This window comes from Pagrus major, chromosome 2, assembly GCF_040436345.1.
Source record: "Pagrus major chromosome 2, Pma_NU_1.0".
Taxonomy (NCBI): Eukaryota; Metazoa; Chordata; class Actinopteri; order Spariformes; family Sparidae; genus Pagrus; species Pagrus major.
The window spans coordinates 31,355,310-31,380,149 of record NC_133216.1 but is presented as its reverse complement, the minus strand read 5'-3'; the positions used below and the strand labels follow the sequence as shown (position 1 = coordinate 31,380,149).

Below are 24,840 nucleotides of genomic sequence, written 5' to 3'. Positions count from 1 at the left end.
CTGTTGTAAAATACCCCTGTTTTTTAAAGAAGAGTTTGAAAATTTAAATGACAGTTGTCAGGGCATAAAAACCAACAATCTGTTGATCTGTACAAATCCAGATGTGATAGTCTAACAAAATAAATGCTGTCTGTGCTGATTTAAAAAAGAAAAATCAAAATGCAACCTTAAAATTGAAAGTCACAAAGAATCATGAACTTGAAGAATTGTGACAGTCCTAGAGAGATTACAGGAAACAAGCGGCAGAGAGATGCAACAAAAGTCCGAACATTAACCAGGGACATTGCGGTTCATCGGCCCAAACCCCTAAATTGCTCGATGTATTGGACCCACAGTCCTAAACCCAAAGAAATTCAGTTTATGATCACATAAGTCAAAGCCTCTCAAAATCACATAGAGGCTGATATTGTTACCTAGAAAATAAATGAAATGATTGATCAAAGAAATAAATCAGATCCACATATTCTTGTCTAATTGTTACAGCTCTAATACCTTCTGCTGTAAAACAAACTTTTAGAAATTAGAACACAGGTATCATATTGGCACTAGTATACTCAGTCCCAATTGTAATACAAACACTAAGCGGTTAAAAAAGCCTACTTCACAAGCTACGCTATAACCATGGTTTAGCTAAGATTAGTATGTGCTTCTGTGTTGTAAATCTGAGAGCTTTTTACTGCAGACAGTGTAGCATCAGAGAGGGGGAAGGAGAGACAGGCTGCTGATGTGGCTCTGCAGTGTATCTACAGAAGATTTTCTGCATCTTGTCTTAGACGGCTCCTACCTTACATGACACACAAGGGTGCACTATTCTCTGTTGCTGGAGCTTGTGCACTCTGCTGATCCACGTGTGTGATTGGCTGCCTGCAGTGTTGCTAAAGCCTGTGATTCAGCACTTCAACACTAATCAGTTCTTGGCTCCAATTGGGTGGCTTATGCCACCCGCTTATGATTCAAGCGAGAATACATATTTGGTATGGTCTTAGTAACACCCTGCTGTGAGAAGGTGGACACACTCTCCCTCAGCTTTATCACATTTGGTTGTGCTTAACATAACTATGATTGTGTTGTTTTTGCAGCAAATTTCACTGTTTCTACATATTGAGAATGTCCAGAGATGAGCTATCAATTTACATAGTAGTTAGCATAAAGCCTCCAGGAACAGCGCCAGGCTGTAAGGCAATTTTGGTGTAGTGGCCACAGTTGGTATTGCAGGTCAAGTGCCTACACTGGCTCAAAAGGACAGTTTAAAAAGTCTAGAAGATCAGTATCTTATTTTTGTGCCAGGTGTGTGGGGAGCCAGCAAGAAGTCTAGTGTACATGCTCTAAGACACACAAAAGCTTGAAGAAGCCTGAACATTTTTTTGGTGTATGCACTCAGTAAGCAACTTGCATTGGAATAAATGGGGCACCATCTTGGAACATGGTACCCAGGTCTATTAATACATCCCTGGACAGTTTGGGTTAGACAGTTTTATCTATGATGTTTTATCCATGATGCACTCTCACCCCCTCCTTAAAATGCCTTATGTCTCGTGACTGCACTGTTTTATACAATTTGTGGGACAATTGTTATACACAGATTTTGAATTGTAATGAGATATGCCAGAGGTTTTGGGGTCTTTGGGGAACTTTTTGGGGTCATTTATTTGATTTTTTTTGCCAAAACCTGTAATAGAGAGTTTTCCCCTGCCCCTCTAACTGCGCTGTTTGGGGTTGTTAAACCAGGTAGAGTAAAGGATAGGTACAAAACCCAGACCATTATTATTTTGTAGTGTTGCTGAGATGAAATATAGGTGTGATTGAGCACCCCTAAAATGAACCTAAAATTGCATATGATTCAGATAATCACAATGTTGTGCATCAGTAAAGATTCCTTTGTTTTAATGAGTACAATGAGGCATTTTAGACACCTGCTGTACCTGGAGCTTTGTGTCTTACAACAAAAGTCTTATAAAACCCATATTTTACATTTAGAAATGCCTCCTGTTTCTGTACTGTCTCAGGACATCCCGACATGATGCAGAGTACCTCACCAGTGTGTTTTCTTTTCAGTTTTCAGTGTGGATAATTTTTCCTTTTTATTTCCACTGCCTTTCCTGTCTGCCTTCATATACAAACAACACATCCTCAGTAACAAGCTGGTCTGTATCAGCCTTGTTCTTTTCTCCCAAGAAGCCATCTTCAGACACAACAGTCACTTCAAGTAATTCAATTCTTTCTCTGCAACTGTGTGAGCAATAGCCCCTGTCCTATTTATGCAAGTGTTAAAAAAGTACACAACAGTTCTCATCTGTCTTCATAGAGGCCAAAGCAGAATCATGCTGTTTTTATTACTGACCTCTAATGAACCCATAGAGAAACAAAGGATATGATACAAATCACAACTTTACATCATGACAAATTATGTGTATGACCAGGAATGCATTGTTTGTTTTTTTACACCAGGAGAAGGCTTTTGTGCCTGCTCAGTTGCTGGGACTGACCACTGTGTAAAACTGTCACCAGCATGTCAGAATCAGGTTTACTGCCAAATAAGTTTTCACCGGCAAGGAATGTGCCTTGGCTTAATGGTGCAGAACAAGTGACATGATGAAAACGAGCACTACAAGTCAAGAAGTATAAAAAGAAAAATTGAGAATATATGAAACAAAAATACTTAAAAAATGTTATGTACAGTATGACTGTTATTTAAATAAATAAACAGGAATGTGTAACATATTGGCCAGGGAATGTGCCACAGTTGACAGTGTTAAGTTTTAAAAAAATATTTGTAATGTGCAAGATAAAGTCCAAACGATGTGCATTAATGTAACTCATTGGGTCAGGTGTGTAGACTTTTCATTCATGCACCATATAGAGGGTGGGGTCTGGGCATAAGAGTTCATGTCAGTGGGGGTCCTGGGCCTTGTTGATGAGGCCAGCTGCAGTCAGGAAGAAACTCTTTTTGAGGTTTTGGTGTCTCACAAAGTTTGTTTCCTGCGTGGGAGGGTCGGCCACAATCATACCCACTCACCTCAGGTTCCTAGAGGACAACAGGTCCTGGAGAGGTGGCAGATTGCATGCAGTCACCTTCTCAGCAGAGGGAATGATAGGCTCTAGTCTGCCCTTGTTCTTGGTAGTGGCAGCAGTGTACCAGATGGTGATGGAGGAGGACAGTGACAATGGCGCCCAGTAAGCAGAAGGACTCCACAGTGTCTACAGGGGGGTCGCACAAGGTGATGTGGCAGGTGGGGTAGGGTTAGTCCTGAAGATCCGAACCATTGTCATGCTTGTATGCTAAATTTGAAACTATAGCCAGCAGATGGTTAGCTTATCATTAAGACTGGAAGTGGAGAAACAGCTAGTCTGGCTCTCTCCAAAAGAAGTAAAATCAGCATACCATCACCTCTGAAGTTCACTAAATAACAGGTTATAGCTTGTTTATTTAATCTGTAAAAAAAAAAAAAATGACATGCTTATGTGAGAAGTTATGTGTGTGACTATTTCCTTACTGGGTGCGATGACTTCCTGAAGTCTTGTTGTCATTGTGGGGTTGCCAAGCAACCAGCGGAAACTCTAGGACTCCAGGAAGTCACTGATAGTCCTGCACATATCCCCATATAACCACAACATTGCATTTTTTTACTTTAGTACTTTTGTACTTCTGCTTCCTGAAGTTAGTGTTATTTCCGAGTAATGAACTCTTCCTTGAATGCAGTTATAGTTCAAGTGCTTATTCAGTCAAGGATTCTTACAAAGCCGCAGTCAGGTCTTTGCTGAAAAGTTACGGACGCATTTAGTCTGCACTTGAACTTCTTTTGCTTCCACTCTTGAGCCTTTCTTACAAACATCCCACAGCATACTTCATAAAATGTGTGTATTAAGAGACCTTATTTAAAGCTCTATTGTGAAAATACAGTAAGTTAAAATAAATCAGTGCCCTGACCAACAGCTGTTGGTTGAGAAAAAAAGGTCACCACTTATAGGGCGAGCCATTGTGTGTGTATATCTCTGAATAATGTGATTGTCCTTGTTTAACCCTGCCACCTAATGTTGACTGTTGTAAACATGGGTGTCAGTTTCAGTCTTGCTGTTACTTGGACTGTGAGAGATAGAGGTCCAGTGCAGTCCAGTAACAAATTTAATGTAATTTGACCCGTTAACACCTGACGGCAGTTATGTCTTTCAATACTCTTTCATTATCTCTTATTTATTTTGTTCTTGCTTTGTTTAATACAGCAGTGCAGAGAGAGGCAGGGATTCCTATCCAGTTACATGTACACATGTGATGGCCTTCAGGAGCCTACAACTCAGTTTGGTCTTTGGTCTTTTCGAGTTTTAGTTATTTGTTTTTTTGCACTGCTAACGCTTTGTGTTTGAGCACATTAAGACTTAACAACAGCATCCATCCCTGAAAACAAAGGAATGGCAATACTTCGACCTATTTTTTGCAGCTGGATGTGAAGTTAATAGATTTATGCTAAAATTTAATTTGGCCATTCCTGTATATTTATTATAGTTTTTTTTTAATGTATGTCACCTGGTTGGATTCCGACTTGTCTGGGTTGAATAAGTCATAAAATTTAAACTATTTTTTTATGGCAGAGTGCTGTGGATGAATTTAGGAGTCACACACTCTGAGGAACGAAGCTGCTCTGTAGTCTGGTGGTATGGCACTAAAACAAGTTTACTTTGTTTCAGTCGTCTTTTGTCCAGACTGGCCGCCAGTATCAATGTAAGCTAGCAGCTGTACCTCACATTCATTATGGTGTTCCTACTGTAATAGTTTTAACATCTGGTGTATTTTGTAGTTATAACCTTAATGTTTGTAATTCATTACATGACTTTGTACACGAAGAAGTAGATTGCATTGCTGTAATGTTTTGCATGCTGCATCATGCTGTATTTGTGTGTGGGAGGTGTGCACGTTTACCAGCTGGGTAGGCTTTAAGTCTAACCCTGAGGCCATGTGGACTCTATTGCCCTCTACAGGCTGGTGTCAAAAGAGTTTAGAACCAGATGTTACTGACCTAAGCTTGTTTCAGAGTAAAAGACCAATGCATTTTTCCCACAGTAAGTTATATTAGGTACAGACCGTCCTGGCATGTTGATGATTGATTGATGATCAACTAATCACTACTGACACTTCACTCAAGAATATACAGATTAACAATGTGCCATGTTGTCATGACAGTATTTGTCGATTGCTTTCATGTTGAAGTTTTCAGCAGTTGGATTTTCGTACAGTCGGGATACTGTACACTATTGCATGTGTGTTGTGAATAATGGACAGAAATGTTGTGTTTGGATGGAGCAGGTTAATACTTACTTACTTACTGTTAGTTACCATTAATGTAACCTGATTGTTGAGGTAGAGCTGTGGTTGTTTGGGTGAAATTAGAGGAAGAACAACAATGGTAATGGTAAATGGTAATGAGCTCAACCTTGTAGTAGGCATCATGTTACCACAGTATCACAGTAGTGCTCTAACATTTACAGAACTACTGATTCTGGTTTAAAAAGAAGAATTGTATAAATTTTATGTTTTTCAAGTGAGCAGATATATATGTTACATTGCTACGCTGCAGGGAAGGAAGCTGTAACAAAGCAGAACTATTTGTTGCTCCATAGATGGGATGTATTTTACATATAACTTAACCAAGTTATGTCCAGTTGTGTTTATTTTGTCATCCTGTCTGCAAGGCAGCAATTAATGTCTAATGTCATTAGTCTTTTTTTTAAAATTAATTTATTCTAAAATATGTACAAAGGTCAAAGTCCTAAAAATGTCCTGTTTTGTCCTATCAACAGTCCAAGATCCCAAGTTTATTCTGTTTATATGAACATGAAACAGAGCAAGCAACTTCGATGTGTTTTAATTAATTAATTAGTGGTCAAAACTCATTTTTGTTAATGTTCAGTCAGTGGATATATTAACTTATCAAATAATAGTGGTTTGAGCACTAGTGTCTCCACATCTCTAATGGCCCTGCATGGCGATGGTCCAACCAACAGCGCAGCACAGTGCACAGTGTGCAGTTGTGTCTGGAAAACTCCATCAGTGTTTGAACTGGATATAGCGACAATATAGCTGAATGCGTTTCATTGCAGCAGCAGAGCAAGCAGGGTAATTGTTGCCGTTGGGACTCCATCCTAGTATCACACACACACGCACACTGTGTGCCTTTATCAGAGTGCAGCAGAGGACAATAGGATATGTGTTATATGGAGGGCTGTATGGCTGATGCTGCTGATTGTTACAGCTCTGCAGTTGCACAAGTCATCACACGGGAAGACCCTGAACTCTTCTGTGTGTGTGTACACACCGCTGAAGTGAATGTGTGTGTTCAACCAATTTTATGTTATTGTAGCCAAGAGCAGAACAACACTGAGATGTTGGACATACCGTACTGTCATTTCTAAAACTGAGCCTTCACAATATGAGCATAATATCTGCATAATATATGGATATCCGTTTGCAGTGTGTTGCAGTGTTTTCCCTAGGTTTGTGGAAGATTTGGTTGCACGTATTTGGCCATCAGTTTGGTGATCTATCTTCCAAAATATTATGTTTTTCAATTAAAAAATCTTATTTCAATGAACAACACCAAAAAAGCTAAAAGACAGAATTTGCTAAAGAAGTCCAATGGGGACCAACTGCAATCAGATATTTTTCAGACATTTTTGTGGTGACCAAACCAGAGCTAAAAGGAAAGTGAATATTGGACTTAGATTTAAGAGAGAATTTCAACTGAATGCTATGTTGCTCTTTGGCTACTGGAAGTGGAATTTCCAGGGTAGATAGAACCAGTTTTTTTCCCTACCATTATTGAGGTTTAGACATAGCACCTGAGCTGTCTTGGGCACCACCTAAGCCAAATGATGGTAAAACCAATGTGGAGAACATCAAAAATTACAATGACTTTTACCACATCTTTGTTCCACAGAATGTAGATTTGGATTATTATCCAAAGTAACTATGACATATGTTTTGGAATGAAACATTACTGTTGAGATCAAATGTGACATTTTCTGATGTCATTTTTTTGCTTTGAGCACCATCAACCTGATTACTTTCACCTCAATTGTACAAGGGACTGTCAGCAACAGACGTCTTAATCTCCCCTGAAAAAAAAATCCCCAAACATTGCTTCCAGCAGCGTATCTGTGGGACAATAACGTAATGGTTTTGACAAACAAGTCTGGCACACATATTCACATCTTACATTTTCAAAAATAACAATGACTTTTCCCTAATCTTTGTTCCACAGAATGTAGATTTGGATTATCCAAAGTAACTATGACATTGGTTTTGGAATGACACATTACTGTTGAGTTCAAATGTGACATTTTCTTATGCCTTGAACAAATTAAACTTAGCTAATGAGAAAGTGACATTATGATGGATAATTACATACACTGTTTTTGGTTTTTGCCGTGTTTACAACAGGTTCTATTAGCAGACTGTTCAGTAAGGAAATAAAGCTCACCAAGTTTGTTCATAATCATTTTTTTGGTCTCATTCTCTCTCTAGTCACCGATGTGGAACTGAAGCGGCTGAAAGATGCTTTCAAGAGAACCAGTGGCATCACCTATTACATGACCCAGCAGTGCTTCTACAGGGAAGTGCTGGGAGATGGGGTTCCCCATAAAGTTGCAGAGGTAAGCCCCAGTTATATCACACAGCATGTCCCACTGAACCTGATGATGATAGTTACAGTGAAATGCTGAACATTGTCCAGGTAGCCACCGAAATGGGTTGAGTCAGTCAAATTAGAGCATCCAGTGTCCCCTGAGAGCAATGGCTGATCTGGTAGAAAGGAGGTGAGAGATGATATCTGATTTAAGTACAAGAGTAGAGAGAGAGGGGTTATGTAGGTAAATAGCCCTTATCTTTAGATGAACTGGAGAAGATTTTAGTGGTTTTCTTGAGTGTGTTGTAAGGCATTGGCATCAATATCAGCCTGATAGCATTGTGGAGGAGTTATATAGTAGAGGCTATAGTGACAAGGTGATAACTGAACTCGGTCACGATAGACTATTTTGCCTGCAGCTCTCCTGTGTCTTTCCCGTAGGGCTGGCAATATATTGATTAATCATTATCCTGATATTAGACTATATATTGTCCTAGATTTTGGACATTGTTGAATTGTGATTTGACAGAAGTGTTGTCTTTTCGTGGTTTAAAAGGCTAAGTTACAGTGATGTTGTGTTTTTTTGTTCTCAACTTACCAGACTGTTCTACTTGTTCTAATACTTTTCTTTAACCACTCAGACATTATATCTACATTACTTATCAAAAATCTCATTGTGCTCATATTTTGTGAATTTACCAGTAGTCACCACTGCAACATTGTTGCCCTTTTAAGGTATTTGGTCAAAAATATTGTGATATTTGATTTTGTCTTACAGTCCTAGCATAAACTTCTTCCCCTATTAAATGTCCTACATCCAGAGAATTGCATAATACTGCAGTCTTCCATCTTGCCCTACACAGACTCAAGCTCTGTATACCACTAAAGGACTTAATCATTACTTCCTCACTCTTATGTATTTCCTGTTTTAAAGAGCATGATTAGACTGGACATTAGACAACAAGGGATCAATCTTAAGTGTAAATCAACAGGCCATCAGTTATGGAGAATGGCAGTAGGAATAACCCACACTGTCTTGCACTGATTCCAGGGCCTTGTAACCTGTTCCACGAAATATCTGCATCAAAATGACTAATTGTATATTATCGTGAAAATCCTAACGGGAATAAATATCTGAAAATACAACTTTGACTACATTTATATCCATAAACGATGGAAGATGATGAGGCACCGAATTAAAGTAGTTACTAATGAATTACAAGTCACTTCAACTTGGTACACACAATACTGGGTAAAACAATATGACAATATGTAATACTTTTATTTCCATCATGCACATCTCTGGTCGCCATCCAGAATTCACCTCTTTATTCCCTCACACATACCCATCTACTTGTAACTGACTGAGCTGTTTGCCTTCCCTTTTCCCAACTTGTCAGTCTTAAGTTGCACAGTTGAATGTGATATTCTCCCTCTGGCTATTGTAGATTTAAAAATATTCAGAAGGAAGCAGATAGTTTGAACTGAGTGATTTGAGATTTGTAAAGTAAGTCCTACAGTTTTACTGTACAGTTTGATCATTCAAGAGATTCTTTAATCTTAGACCCTCAGTAGTATTGTCTGAAAAGGCATTTGGACCTGATTTGCATTGGTTTATGATGTTTTTAAAGCTCATATGGGCTCGAATTTATTTGTTCATTTATTAATGGGGGTGTCACGATTCTCTAAATCTGTGGTTCGTTTTGACTTCTTTTTTTTCCAGCACTGATCAGACTATTGAATCTGAATTTGTAAAGATGAACAGATAAATGGTTTTATGCCCTGACAACTGCCATTTCTATTTTTAAATTTGTCCTTCAAAAGATATAAAAAGGTATTTTACAACAAATGGGCTTTCTACACGTTAGGGTTATTCAAATTCAAATAATATCCACCAAAAATAAAGATTCCAGAGTACAACAAATAATACCACCCTGTTTGGATCTAACAATAAACACCAAAAAACACAAATTTCTCAGATCTCTCTGGAGTAAACCCTCTTCCCAAACAAATCAATAAATAAAAAGAGGGTGTCTGAAAAAGAAAATAAACCCAACATCTCTGATGCTGTTGGAGTTTCCTCTTGTACCTGTCAGTTGATCATCCTCATGCACACAGGATAGGTGTCTTGAGGTGCAGCTGCAGGCTACTAGTAAGCTAGCTGTGTCCTCTTTGACATGTTTTTTTCCCCCCTCAAGACGTACACCAGACATGTGCAAGTAGGCGGGGATAAAGAGAAAAAAAATTGTTGGTCCTGTTTCTGATTCCAATGATGCAAATTAAGAGCGTGTTTTTTATCGATTTATGATTTAGTATCGAACACCCCTACACATTACATAAACATAAGCATCAGATCAGACTTGGTATAGACAGATACACCCAATATGTACCCAATACCGAAGGACTCAGATCAGGGGACAAATTAACTTCATTCTTACTCAGTTGTCTACAGTGCAAACAGTTGCCTGACTCATTAATTCCTTGGGCTTAACTGTGTGATTAATTTTGTTATCCAGTATGTTAATGTTATATTTGAGAAAAGTTTAACAATATCTTTTGACTTTAGTGAAAGTAGGCTGGATATCAGTCAAGGCAGTGCTTCTCTGTTATAATACGCTGTGGGAAACCCTCCATACAAACACTCATTGGTTCCCTCTGTTAACCCATCAAAACGCAGACAGCAGTTCACTGTGGCTACACACCATGATGCAAACAGGGCTTATTACAGTACTCATTTAATCTGGATACAATGACAACACATACCTTGTCTTCAGCGTGTATCATGTGTGTGTGTTTGTATGAAAGCCCTTTTTCCATTAAGGTGGAAAAGCGTGGTATACAGTCAGTCTTTGTCACCATTCATTGAAGGCAACAACTTGTGCCTTCTCTCTCCTTTCTCTCAGCATCTCTCCTTCTTCCCCTTTGTCACCATGGCAGCAGTTACTGCGGTGACAGCAGTCCAAATCTAAGGTTACCACTGGTCTCTTCAAACAGAAACATGGCTGCTGCTGCACATTCTGACAGTTCAAAGAAAGCCTGGGCCTAATCAGTCAGTCAAGAAGCAGGCCCTGTTCTTTTTAATGCGCAGAGATCTCAATTCTTTTTTAGATTGTTTGTGTTCATAATGATGATACACAGATTCAGTGATCAGCAACAAAGAGCATAGTTAATGCTCTCATGTATTGGATGTAAACAGTCTGTGTTTCAAACCTCTCCAATTTGACTGTGATGCCATTAGCTGTGTTGGTAATTATTCTACATAGTTGGGATTTACAGATTTTTCTTTGTCATCTACACAGGCTGTTTTACCTTGGAAGGATGTGCTTTTAGTTAATGGAGCTCAGTGCCACCTCATATTTTCAATTTCATGTGTTCTCGTCATATCATTTCTATTTAAAGTGACTACGAGGAACTCTTAAGCGTTTATGATACAGTCCTGTGATTCCTCTGATGATGATAAATGACCTATAACAGCAAACTAGACCATCAGCGAAAAGACTGCTATTAGATTGCTCTTAGTCCAAAACACCCGCTCTTTTCCAATGATGATGACGGTATTTCTGCCATGGGCAATATGTGTTTCAGCAGTAAAGCCAAGGCAGCCAATTGTCAATGAAAGAAATTGCTTAAAATTAGCATCCCTACTTATGTCACATCACTAAAATTAACAATCCCATCAGAGGGAGGGATTTCACTGCTGGAGCAATTGTATAGCTCCATTATAATGATGTTATAATAATTTATAGTAGTGACTGCATGAATTGATGCACTGGCAGATGTTAAAGTGACTGTCTGCCTCTTTGTACAGAAATATCTGTCATATCTGTAGTTGCCTGAACTGCTGGTGCGTCACTTGTAAAACAGTTGACATACATTGGTAATGTCCACAAATAGATTCTCTTCAACACACAGGCAACAACATTAACATGACTCTTAATGGAGTCACCCACCAAAATTGAACAATGTGAGCTGAGAGTTACACAAATGCCATAATGTTTCATTTCAAATTACATAACATCACACTGTTACAAATGTTATGATCGATCCCATAAGATCCAATCAGCAGCATGTCAAAGCAACGGCATCTGTTTCTAAGACAACAGCTCATCCCAGAGCCCACCAGTCCAAATTTGCTTCTTTCAGAGAGTTTTTTTTTTTTTTTAACATTTTACAAGATCAACAAAATACATAAAGGCTGCCTGGCCCAGTATGAACCTCTAATGAGACAAAAAAATGCCGATTTCATGTCAGTCTGAAACAAAACATCAGTGTGGCTAATGCTGTTACACTGTGACCGTTGACTCTGTGAGTCATAGTTGTAGCCTACCTTTAAACATTCTAACTCCAGAACTGCTCTGCTCTCTGACATTTCAGCCTTTTGCCAGTTTATGGCTATTTTACATTGAAATGATGGCACACATGAACTTATCATCTCATGTCTGGCTACAGACAGATGATAAATTAAAGGTAATTAACGAGTTGATTAATATAAAAAATGCAGATGAATCCATACTGAACTTAGAGTTCACTGAATGGTTTGACAATAATGATGTGAATCATAGCTATGGCAGTGATGCTGCTGGGTATGCCTGTGTCTCTGACGCGTTAACACCCCAAAGGTTGCAGTGAACTCACTATCCATGGGTACAGGGGCTGCACCATATTTTATTCCTATTGCTACTTTGTGGACAACAAATCCGTATTGAAAAAAATATAAGAAGGAAATTCGTTATCAAGACAGAAAAACATCCACTGGTCATCATTTCTGACCATCTGCACACTGAGTGCCTATCTCCATCATCATGACATGATACTTTCTGCTGCAACAAGACCAATCCTTGACACACAGATTTCAACAATCAAGGCTACAAACTTGGTACTTGTCAGTACACTAACTGGGTCACTGTCGAGACTAATCAGCTCTGGTCGATTCTGTTTTCTCTCTGATGGATGATGCTTTACCATTCAGGAGACGTGCCATGTTAAACCATACTGTAGATATGAACCACTATATAGTTTATTTGAATTTTGTAGACAGGTGTATCAGGATGATGAGATTGGGCTGTACCCGACTTTTATCATTCAGACGGATTTTATTGATCAATAAAAAGATTCAACTTTTCTTTTCTTTTCTATTCTTTTTTCAGTTTAGCGCCACACTAAACCTCTTTATCAGCCTACATCTGTGTTTTACCTGCACCCATAGACCCGTGTTTTAACGCCTCTTTTCGTCATTTGTGAGGTGAAAACATCAGATTTCCACACAGTAGGAGAAAGTAGTAGTAGTAGTAGTTGAAGTGTCCTGCTCATAGTTCAGTTATGAAGTCCCAGCAGACACAGAGTCTGCATTTTTCTAAGCTTCTATGATTTATTCTGTTTTTGTAATGTACTCTGAGCGACAAAATCAGCCTCTAACCGACTGACTCAAAAACTTTCAGGTGGCAGCCGTAGATATGCTGGTGTTTTGTTTTGAGAATTGGGATTTTATTTGTTTTTTATCTGTTTAATTTTCAGATACGTTTTCAACATGCATAAATATAACCATAATTATAACATTAAAACATCAAACAGGAATTTAACAGTACAATTTGCCAGAAATCACAAATTTTATTAGGCACCCGTTTAAGTGACCACCTGTGTTGTCTGGGGGACTCAGTATATCGAAAACCTATCAACATCACTGCTATGGCCTTCATGGTCATCAGATCTCAGCCCAACTGAACACCTGTGGGGGACTTGTGTTGTGAAAGAATGTTGTCCCTCCAGTAGAGTTCACAGACTTGGATAATCTATGACAAGGAGCTGTGGAGCTGTTTTGGAGGTTAGATGGAGCAAATGTGTGATTTAGTATTTATTTTTCAGGACAAAAGTTTAAAAGCCTTTTAAGAATACCTGTTGACCTTTATACATCTTGAAGGAAGCAGGTGTAGTCTGAATATAACCTCATGCCACCACGATGGAACACAATTCATTCTTCAAAATAGCTTCATAATTTTTCAGTTTCACTCTTCAGTTACAACGATGACCGTAAATGTGCTTAAAGCAGTGGGCGTGGGGACAGACCAGAAGCAAAACATGACTTAGTTGACTTCATATGGGCTTTCCCCAGAGTTTAAGGGTGCATGACATAGTTGGTTTAAAAAAAACATATTGATAAACGCGTGTAGTGTGGTAAAATGCTAACGCAGGTTAAACATTGTTCCTGCCCTGCAATAGTGTGACATAGACAGCCCCCTGACTCATTATATAAATATAAGCTTGTCATTCAAAACAACTCTTTTTTGTCTCTCTGTGCTTTAGACAAGGTGACAGATGTCATGCTGCCATCTCATCAACGAAGTAAACACACTGTCAGGCAGACTGACAAGATGTATGGCTCTGTAAACTACATGAGAAGCCATCTTTTTGCGTCTGAAATTTTAGTCCTAAAACACATTTTTTACTCTGTGGGAAAATTGGGGCAGACCGATTATTGGTCTGGCCGATTGTTAGGGCCAATATTCAGCATTTCAGTATCAGTTTTTTTTGTGCAAATACACAATAAATAAAATAAATACATTTAAAATGCAGTACTTTGGGTCTGATGCAGCATCCTTTCTCTGTTAGTGGTCACGTATTAAGTAGCAGAAAATGGAAATACTGAAACAAAGTACCGCAAAATCGCACATACATTCCATCATTGGTGATTCTCAACTTTGAGACTAAGATTTTTATTTCTCCTGTAAATGTATATCGGTTCCAATTATTTATTATCAGTCTCCTGGATTACTAATAATTGGTATCGGCCCTGAAAAATATGTATCGGTCGACTCCTAGTGTGAATGTGGTGAAGAAAAACCAAGCAACTAAGGAACATAGAACAAAGATATAGTGGATTGACTTGAACAATTTTTACCTGTAGTTAAAGAAGTCATACCTCCATAGAGTTGGAGAGAAGAGGTTGAGAAAGTTGAAGCAGCAGAAGCCGATAATGTATAAATTTGTTGCCAAGACCGTCATCATCTGATGACATCTTCAGCCCTCATTCTGTCACACCTGACAAATAAAATGTAACTTACCATGATGAGTAAACTGACCTTTATGACCTTTAAGTTCAATGGAGTTCCTCTAATCTCAGCCTCTGCCTCATAGCTGTTTTGCATACTTGACCAGTTTCATCTTTGGGACTGGCACAATGGACACTGCAAATTTTGTATAACTCAATATAGCAGTCTTTTCTAATCATGGAAAGTTGCCATGTATATTTCTAGAAAATTGCGTCATACTCTGTCATAGTCCCTATGAATCTACAAGGTTGACTTCAGCGTAGTCATCAGTGCTTTAGTGTTTGTCAAGCAGAATGTCTGTGAATGAATCATCCAGCCACTGCAGGTTTACTGCACTCACTCAGCACAGTGGCTAAAAATATGGTTGCAACTAACAATTATTTTCATAGTCGATTAATCTGTTGTTTATTTTCTTGATTAATCAATTCGTTGGTGGGTCCATAAAATGTATGAAAATGTTGAAAAATCCTGATCAGCGTTTCTTAAAGCCCAAGATGACGCCCTCAAATGTCTTGTCTACTCCAACTGATCAGTTATCAAAGTAGTTGCCAATTAATTTAAAAGTTGACAAATAATCGATTAATCTTCGCAGCTCTCGATAAAAATGAATACACATCTTAGTTAGCTCACAGAAATTATCAGGTCTTATACAAATCATTACATTTTAATCAGTAAATCACTGGGGAATCCATAGACTGTATGTATCCACTATTTACATTTGTGGAAACTTTGATTCCTACATACTACTAAATTAACATTAGTATTGTTTGAACCATTGAGACAAGAGTTTCGTTAATTAAGGACAGAAGATAAGCTTTTATTGATCTCCAGTTGTTGCAGCAATACTAGGACAGAAATAGGTAGCCTACAGATAAGGAGAGGCAAGTTAAAAAATGAAATAATATCAGGTATATAAAATTAAACTAACTATAGGGCAACTAAAGATCCAGGTCTAGCGTATGTAAGTGCCGTATACCAGACAAATATGTAATTTGACTGAGTGGGATGATCTGGGTGAATGAGCTCCTCATCTGATAAGAGTGCAGCAGAGAGAGGAAGTCTGCTGGTGGATGTGGAACTTTGCAAAGTATGACACACTCTTGACTACCCTTTTGTTAAACCACAGGTGAAGCTCCTGTGCTCTGTGTGACCCACTGACATGGACACACTTCATCAGCTCACTGACTGCAGAGTCACCTCTCCACGGCTCACTCACACACTGCTCTGTAATCTTCTCCTTCATGCACTGAGTGCAACTTTGCGAAATGACAACAGCGCCCCCTGGCATGGACTTTTAACTATCAGGAAAGCGGAGTTTGATTTTTCAAGGCTGTTGTAAATAATGTCCTGGCTCACACACTGGCTCTGGAAGCATTGTGACTCTAAGGCCACTTTCAGAAACAGAAATATTAGTCTTACCTCATATTTTTACCTGAAGTAAATAATTTCTACATTATTAGATACCAGTCAAAAGTTTGGACACACCTTCTTATTCAATGGTTTTTCTTTATTTTTATATTTTTTTTTACATTGTAGATTAATACTGAAGACATCAAAACTATGAAGGAACACATATGGAATTATGTAGTAAACAAAAAAGCGCTAAATAAACCAGAATATGTTTTACATTTTATATTCTTCAAAGTAGCCACCTTTTGCTTTGATAATAGCTTTGCACACTTCTGACATTCTCTCAATCAGCTTCATGAGGTGGTCACCTGGAATGGTGAGCACTTGTTGGCTGGTTTGCCTTCACTCTGTGGTCCAACTCATCCCAAACCAATTCTCAATTTTCTCCAGGGACATTGTGAACTTTTAACTTGGTTTCATGTCTTTCCACCATGTTGTCAGTTGTTAAGCATAAGAAAAACCCAGTGTGGTCGTCAGTGAAGTGCTTGAGTCGCGCTGAGGCTGGACCAGAAGTGGCAGCCACCATGGATAAGCTAGGCATCAAAACATCTGTTACCTCAATGCCCTCTTAAAGGTCCAGTGTGTAGGATTTAGTGCCATCTAGCGATAAGGTTGCAGATTACAACCAGCTGAACACCCTTCATCTCACCCTCCTCCCCGGTGTCCTCTAGAGCCTAGCTAGGCTAGTAGCCCTTTCACACAGAGATTCTGCAATATCGGCACAATGAAGGCTCGCATTTACACGCCTTTGTTTGTTCACACTGAACCAAGCAGCGCTGGCATAAAGCCGCTTCAGTGTGTCATTTCATACAGCATGCCAGCGTCGCGGAACCAAAACAGGCGTGACGGTACACAACATAACGATGATATCTGTGTGTGTGTTTTTTTAACGTGTTTCCCCCCGTTTTCCACCTGTAAAGCTAAATATGTATCTGCCAACTGTTTATAATCATGGTTCAGTTATAATGTGTTGGTGATTGAGATCCTGACCCACCATGCATTATGGAAAGTGACAAAGAGAAGTTTTTTGCTCTAAATGACATCACATAATCACCATCACTAAATAGTGGACCCTGTCTGGCTCTCACTTGGGAGGAGGGATGCCGTTTTCCGGGGGAGAGTTCCCTGAAGTCTCGGTCTGGAGGGCTGACCATTGCGGTGATTTTTTGTCTTCACACAAAGACATGTCAAAACAGTTGTGTTTTCTGTGTTTTAGGTGATCTACACCTCGTTTGGAGGCTCGTCTAAAGGGCTGCACTTCAACAATCTGATAGTGGGTCTGGTGCTTCTGACCCGAGGACGCGATGAGGAGAAGGCCAAGTGTAAGTTGTTTCTGATAATCTTCTGTTGGTTTTATGTTGTTCTCAATCTCAGTGTACAGATTAGGGAGAGACCAATTATGGAGCCCAATATTCAGCATTTTTCCAATTATCAGTATCCGTGTTTTTAGTGTCCTATTGCCGATAAACTTAATTTAACGATTCACTACTTTGGCTCTGAAGCTGCACCAATTCTCTGACTGTAGTCACCACTCTGTGGTCTCACTCAATGTCCCACCTACAACACTATCTAATTGGTTACATATCACAGGTAATAGCCTACCAGTGCCAAATAATCTACAAAGTAACTAAGAGCTAAATTTATCAAAAAAATGTAGTGGAGTGGAATATAAAGTAGCAGAAAATGGAAATACTCGAGTATCTCATGTACCTCAAAACTACACTTTTAGTACAGTACTTAATTAAATTATAGTTATTTACACTACATCACTGGCTGTCCTTCATTTTTATACGGTGTGTTTTATTTTTTACTGCAAATGTATATCGGCTCCAAATATCATTAATCTGTCTCCTTCATTACTTATTATCAGTATCAATATCGGCCCTGAAAAGAAATTGCTGGTGGATATGCGTAGATTTTCCAGCAACCTATAAAATGACTCAAAAATCTGACTTAATCAAACTTTAATCATTCAGTGTCAGAAAATCACATCCAAACATACACCGCAAATATACATCATGTCAATATCGCAGGAACTGATTTACAGCCAATAGTTATCTTGCTCAGTGTCAGCTGAGGTCGTATTAGTCCTATATTGTGCGATTTTATCCCAAAATCCAAACAAAACAAAAACCCCAACTGATGTCTGTACAACTACAATAGCGTCTCTCAATCAAAACAACAACAAAAGACAGAGTCTGATGACGTTGTGAATTAGCATGGAATCATGGGAGTTGTTGTCTTCATTGTTAAACAACCACTGTTGCAGATGAAAATCTATCTGAACATTTATCTAGGAATGGGCAATAACAACATTAGTAAACAACAGAGTGGCTAGCTAGCTAGTGTACTTCCATCCTCACGCTCTGATTTATCATCTGATGTGTGCCGTGTTTCCCCAGAAGTTCACCGGCAACCAAATGAAACGCACCATTACCTTGACTAAATGTATGGGTTATTCTGGGTTTGAACATTGTTAGAAACATTTGGGATAATCTACAAGTCAACAAAATATATTTAAAAATCTAGTTGTGTTTTCAGGCATTTCAATGTGGAAATGTTACCTATTATGACTTTTAGTCGTCACACTATGTCACACTAGCAGCAACAATTACAGTAAGGGTTTAGTGCCATGTTAGAGAAATTGCCTTCTCTTTCTCTGACTTCTGTGGGACATATTTGTAATATAAAAGTTACTCTAAAACAAGTTGTAACAGCATAAGTATTGTTCTAAAGTCATACAAATGAGTGTTGTCACGATACTGCAGTTTCTAACTGACATACAATACCTTGAACAATCGATATTCGAGGAAAAATTGACGGTAAAAAAAATGTCATTAAAAAAATAAAAGATAAATATAACAAGGCTTGTGTACTGTTTGTTAACAACATCAACAAAATCTAAGGTAATTTACTCCTGGACGAGGACAGGCTTTGTGGGCACTACATCAGTGCTTGTGTTAACTTACTGTTGGGGAGGAGTGTGAAAAAATGCAGCTAGTATTGGTGTACTGATACTGTTGACAATGAGTGTTGAACCCACTTCAAAAATTCAGAATCAATATTAATTGATATTTCGCTATTTTTGTTAACACTGATACAAATGCAGTATGAGTCAACCCAACTGTATATTTAGAGCAAGTTTTAACTCGTGCTTTTATTAAAAGTGGTTTTCTGCAAACACTGATTTAGAGCCAGATTTCAGACATGGCTGCCTGAGCTGACATAGAGCCATCTAGTTTGCAGTTGCTTTGCCCAGGGTGAGCAGACAGCGTATGATTGAGATGCACTGCATCCCAATGTTGCTGAATTCATCCAAAATTGTCCCAGAATTCAACTGAATTGATCGAAGCTTCTGAATATGTTACTCGATTTCTGAATGTAATTTTCATCTTTCACTCACTCTTAAAAACGCACCCAACTGAATTTAGAGCTCCGTGATTGGATTTTTTTGGCAAATGCACCTTGTGAGTTGTGTTTACTTGGCTACTTGTTTTTTCATATCCGCATGCTGTTGACTTATCAAAGAATCAGATATGACACAGTTGTCCATCTTTTGTATTGTTGTACCAACCAGAGGAATTATTTGACAGTTGGAACATTATCAAGGCATAGATGGGCAATCATTCAAATTGTACTTGCAAAATAAGCAGGACTTGTACTTTTTCAACCTCACTATTAATGTAGACATAACTTCACTGCTGTTTTAAATGGACAAGAAAATAAGATAAGATAAGATAATCCTTTATTTGTACCACAATGGGGAAATTTGCAATATTGCAACAGCAAAGGGGATAGCAAAAATAGAGAGCACCAATTAAAACACTCTTAATTATCAAGTAAAACATATAAGTAAAAAAGCAGTAGAAACAATATAAACAATATAATTAAACAGATACTGGCATATTTCCTTGCTGGGGGAATGGCTGACTTCATCGTTTAAAAACCATGATTATATTAAAGTGTTTTATCATGTCCTAATTTCTGCCTCTTCATCTCTCTCTGACTGTTTCTCTGTCTTTTCCTTATTCTTATTCTAATAGTTGTGGTTGATGGGTTGCAGGCAGTCTAATCCATCAGGATGGTATTGACATTGTAGCTTCTATCGTCCTTACTGCAGCTGCGTGAAAGAGGCCTGCCTTCGTGTGATAAAGCTGAACTCACTTCTGAGACTCTGTGTGTGTATGTGTGTGTGTGTGTGCTCTCACAGACCTCTTCAGCCTGTTTGCCAGTGATCTGGGCGGATATGCTGCAAGGGAAGATATAGAAGCAGTTCTGCAGGTCCTGGATGGAGAAGTCCCGACCTCCCTCAAGAAGTGCTTCAGTGAGGTAAGCAAACACCACAGCCTGTCTTGTCACCACACGGATACACGTATGAACATTTGCAAGTCCAATGTGTCTGTTAACTCACTTTGTGCTAAGAAATAATAATACCAAGTGAGCTACACAATGATCACTCCATATCTCCCACTCTCTCTCCCTGGCTCATAACACTGAGTTGGTTTCCATCATTACAGAGGTGTTTGTCACATGCTGAAAACAGCTATTGTTAATGTTTTACACATGGATCCAAAGAGATAATACAAAGTTTGGCATCACAGCAAGTTATTGTACTGGTTATTAGCATATAAAAGCACCTTTCAAATCACACTATACTACAGAAAGCTTTGGACAATACAAGTCCATACAAAATCCACCCAGGGGTGCTCCCTCAGTTTTAGATAACATTAATATAATGAATGTTCCAATCAAGGTTTTTTGATTCAAATCCTTTTTGATTCAAATCCTTTTTGATTCGAGTCCATTTGAATGCTTATATTTACTTGAGTGGTGATTAGACATGTACTGTATCTTATTATTAAAAAAATATAAAATTCAGATGAATGTGGCATTTAAAATTTGTCCCACCTTATTATTTACAAGCTATCCTACCCTACTCAAGGTTCTGATTCAAACTAAAATGCTTTAAGGTCATATTGATAACATTTTTATGTAGACAAATCATTAAAAAACAAAACAAACATCTATAGTGCTTGTAGAAAGGTGCAGAATAAAAGTATCTCTTTTACTTATAGGGACTCTATATCACAATTTATAGCATTTAACATTTTATTGGCCATATGTGAGCAGGTTGTAATGCAACGTGAAAAGTGAGACCTTCTCTTTCTCTCTTGGTTTCTATACAAGCCTGTGGACAGTTTAAGTAATTTAATGCTGCTAGACTGTGGATTTATTTGTGAAGGACTTGGGTCAGATTTTCTGTGACAGTCCAAAGAGAATGTACATACAGTCACATACTTTATGTACATTCTCGAGTGCCTTGTCTCAGTGCCTCTCTCCGCTCCGCTAAAAGAGAGCGACAGAAGCTAACAGTTTGGAAATGGAGTCGTTAACATAAACTAATGACCAGCATCCACCAAAAGACAGAAGTTTCACAGAGCTCCTTTAAAAACATGATTATGATTGTGAATTGATAATTAAAATACGTTTTTTGGGTCCAAAATTACGTTTTGTTTGTGTGTGTGTGTGTGTGTGTGTGTAAGATGGTTGGTTTCAGCTTCTAACAAGGTGACAGCCAATAGTATAATGCTTTTGGAATCACATGTTGTCTGTGTTTTCGTCAGCTTCCACAGTCTTGATAGTTGCCAGTTTATAGGGGGGGAAAAAAAAATGGCTGATTTCTACAGTATGCATACCGTACTGCCGTAAATAGTGATAGCAACGTTAACGACATTAGCTTTAGCTAGCATTAGCAATGTTTGCTACGACAGACTGCCAACCACTTGAGGGGCAGGTGATTCGAACAACGGCAGTGTTGTGACGTGAATGCAGTGGTGGGGGAGAAGAGTGCCACATTTAGTGGCTGAATGTGACTTGTAAGGGTTTAGTGCCATGTGCTTTTGACATACTAACTGTGTGTTGATGTGTTGTTGCAGGGTGATAAAGTGAACTATGAGCGCTTCAGGAACTGGCTGCTACAGAATAAGGAGGCCTTCACTTTGTCCAGATGGCTTCTGTCTGGAGGAGTGTGTGTCACGCTCACAGATGACAGTGACACGCCCACCTTCTACCAGACCCTCGCTGGTGTTACACACTGTAAGTCGCAAACCACTCTGAATCAATGTGTTAACATGTACTGTATGCCAACATAGGCAAACGTGTTTTTGCCTGTGTCCGTTTGTTAGTTGGTTGGTCTGTTGGCAGGATTACACAAAAACGAATGAGCAGATTTCCATGAAACTTCGGTAAGTCTAAGCCCAGAATAGACCCCATTAACTTTTGGTGTGGATCTAGATAAAGAGATGGATCCTGGATTTTTTTCCTAACTTTTTTTAACATTGTGAGAAAAGGTGTTTTGGTTTTTTTACGTTTTTTACAACATCCGAATCATGTCATGCTCACCAATCTTCACTGAGCTGCACAAGTTGCTGTTCATATTTGCTTCTTCTTTGCCATTTTTTAGATCCGTGTAATGCTACTACCAATGAAACTCAGCAGAGGTTTCCCATCAGAAGCCTCCCAGGAAACGAAGGGTATATGCCCTTGGTGCTGCTGCAAGGCTTTTAATGTGAAACATTTGTGCAGGAAATGTTGTGTTTCATTGACAGTAGCCTAACACCAGTCAAAACAACTGCAATAGTGAATGAAACCAGTATTTCTGTTAAAAAGATGAACTGAGAACAGCAGAGTGGTGAGGATAACGTGACTGTAGTTTTACTAATAATTTTAGTTCTGCGGAGATAAACGTGTCTGAAATTATCAAGACAACCAGTGAACATGGAGGAAATGCTGAGTTTGCTGTAACAGCAAACTAAATGTTGGCCATAAATCCGGTGCTAGGGCCTTAAAATCCTGAGATTTGGCTTTATCAGGGAGCTGCAGACACACGGCAGTCAGAGCGTGTGCTTCTTCTGCCATGTCTTTGTAGTGTGAAGCAGATAGTTCCCCAGCTGCATCTTCCTCCCCCCTCTGCCTCCCTTGAAGAGTGCAGATGTCACAGGAAATACCACGAATGGCTCACAACAGTTGTTAAGGCTTGGATGAAGTCATTCCATTGCATCGCGCCCCCCCATCAGTGCCAGTGAGTGCCCTGGGAAATGACTGACAGGCTCAACTTATCTCCCTGATTCACTCACTGTCCTCCTTTCACTCAATTTTCCTTTTTTCATTATTCCATCTCCCCTTCACCAAGGTGTCTCTCCTTCCACTGCCGCCTTTTATATCCATTTCCTCTCAGTCACACTCATTCCTGCACCATGTAGACTGCACTAGTTAATGTGACTGTTTATGCAGTGATAAGTGATAGCTGTGATAGCCATATTTCTGTTATTTCAAGTAGTAATGACTAGGAGCGCTTAATTTGCATTCAGCTGCTCAACAAGGTAATTGACCTGGAGATCAATTGTTAATTTTTTTCAAGGTGGTTTGTTTGTTTGTTTGTTTGTTTGTTTGTTTTTTAATGACCTCAGAAAATCAGGTTGAAGCAAGTGAATCAAAATATATGTACAGTAAATTCCACACATTGGAAATAGTGAATTTCATGTCAGTCTAAAGTGGCTGAGCTCTTTCTTTCATGGCATTTCAAACATAAATTGCTGTTGACTGCAGTCTTATTAGTTCCATCCAAGGCAGAATATGACCATAACATTACTCTAGTGGGGAGACTATTGAAAGTAATGAAGTAAATATGGCACCTGTGGACCCAAGGTGAATTTCTTGGACCCTGCTGCACAACCTGTTTAAAGCTGTTGTGAAATAATTGTTGCTCTTGTATGGAAGTCATTGGTGTTGCACAGTACACTGATACTGAAAATGTACTGTAGCGCAGTAGGTTTTAAAAATGCTATTACACCATACACACCAAAGCTGGCATTGAATGTTTGGTCAGACTTGTAATCTTGTCTCAAAATCTCATTCATTGGTCACATTGTAACTGATTTAAATCATAATTCTGGCTATTTTAGCCAATATTACTGAATTTTGCCAAAGTTCTTGTATAGCTGTTTGTGTAAGGACGACATTTAACATTTGAGAACTACAGTTTTTTTCGTTCAATTTTAAAAAATTGTTTTGTGGGAAAACATGTTTTGTTTTTTTTGCCTATAGAAACAGAGAAAATAGTAGTTGGAATCTACATTTATGTCTTACTGAGATTGAGGAATAATAGACACTTTCTTGTCATTGTATAAAAGAACACAACAAAGCTGTGTTTGCAGCAATCACTTGTAGTATTGTGTTGTAGAAAATTCATTTCAGTACTGGTTATATTTTAAAAACAGCACATGGATAATTAAAAACAGTGATATAATTATTTTAAGTTGCAGGCCAAGTAAATTTAGCCAGGCTTTATTTTGCAAATTAAGGACAGAGGGTTGGAAAGAACCTGTCTTGTCAAGAGAACCTGGACAGTGCCTTTAATCTGCCTGCTCTCAGCTTATCCTCTTAACTTTGCGTCTCTGTATGTGTGTGCATGTGTATGTGCTAGAGAGAGAGAGTGACTGACACACTCCTGGTTCTTGACTTTCAGAACAAGAAGCTTGACTCATGGCAAAGCTTAGCACAGGGAATCCTTTGCTATCTTGCTAGCCTCTGACGCTGTCACAATATAATGACAGTAGAAATCTGTGGGAATTTCAGTCCTTCGGACAGGATGAGATAGTTTCTGTGAGCAGTTATCACGGGGAGGTTTGCTGTGGTACATGCTGGCTGTGGCAGCACCTCTCTAAGGATGTTCCCTGGATAATGGTATGGTATCTCTGCTGCCACTC

The 24,840-nt window shown here is 38.8% G+C and overlaps 1 protein-coding gene across 3 annotated transcripts in view; it reads left to right on the top strand.

Annotated features, from left to right (window-relative positions):
- Positions 1-24,840, top strand: part of usp32 (ubiquitin specific peptidase 32) — a 69,795-nt gene that overhangs the window by 10,309 nt on the left and 34,646 nt on the right. For all 3 annotated transcript variants that reach the window (XM_073483505.1, XM_073483497.1, XM_073483489.1), the window contains exons 2-5: positions 7,517-7,644; positions 17,289-17,394; positions 20,283-20,401; positions 22,009-22,168. In XM_073483505.1, the coding sequence (XP_073339606.1) occupies positions 7,517-7,644; positions 17,289-17,394; positions 20,283-20,401; positions 22,009-22,168 (513 nt within the window). The remainder of the gene's footprint in view (positions 1-7,516; positions 7,645-17,288; positions 17,395-20,282; positions 20,402-22,008; positions 22,169-24,840) is intronic.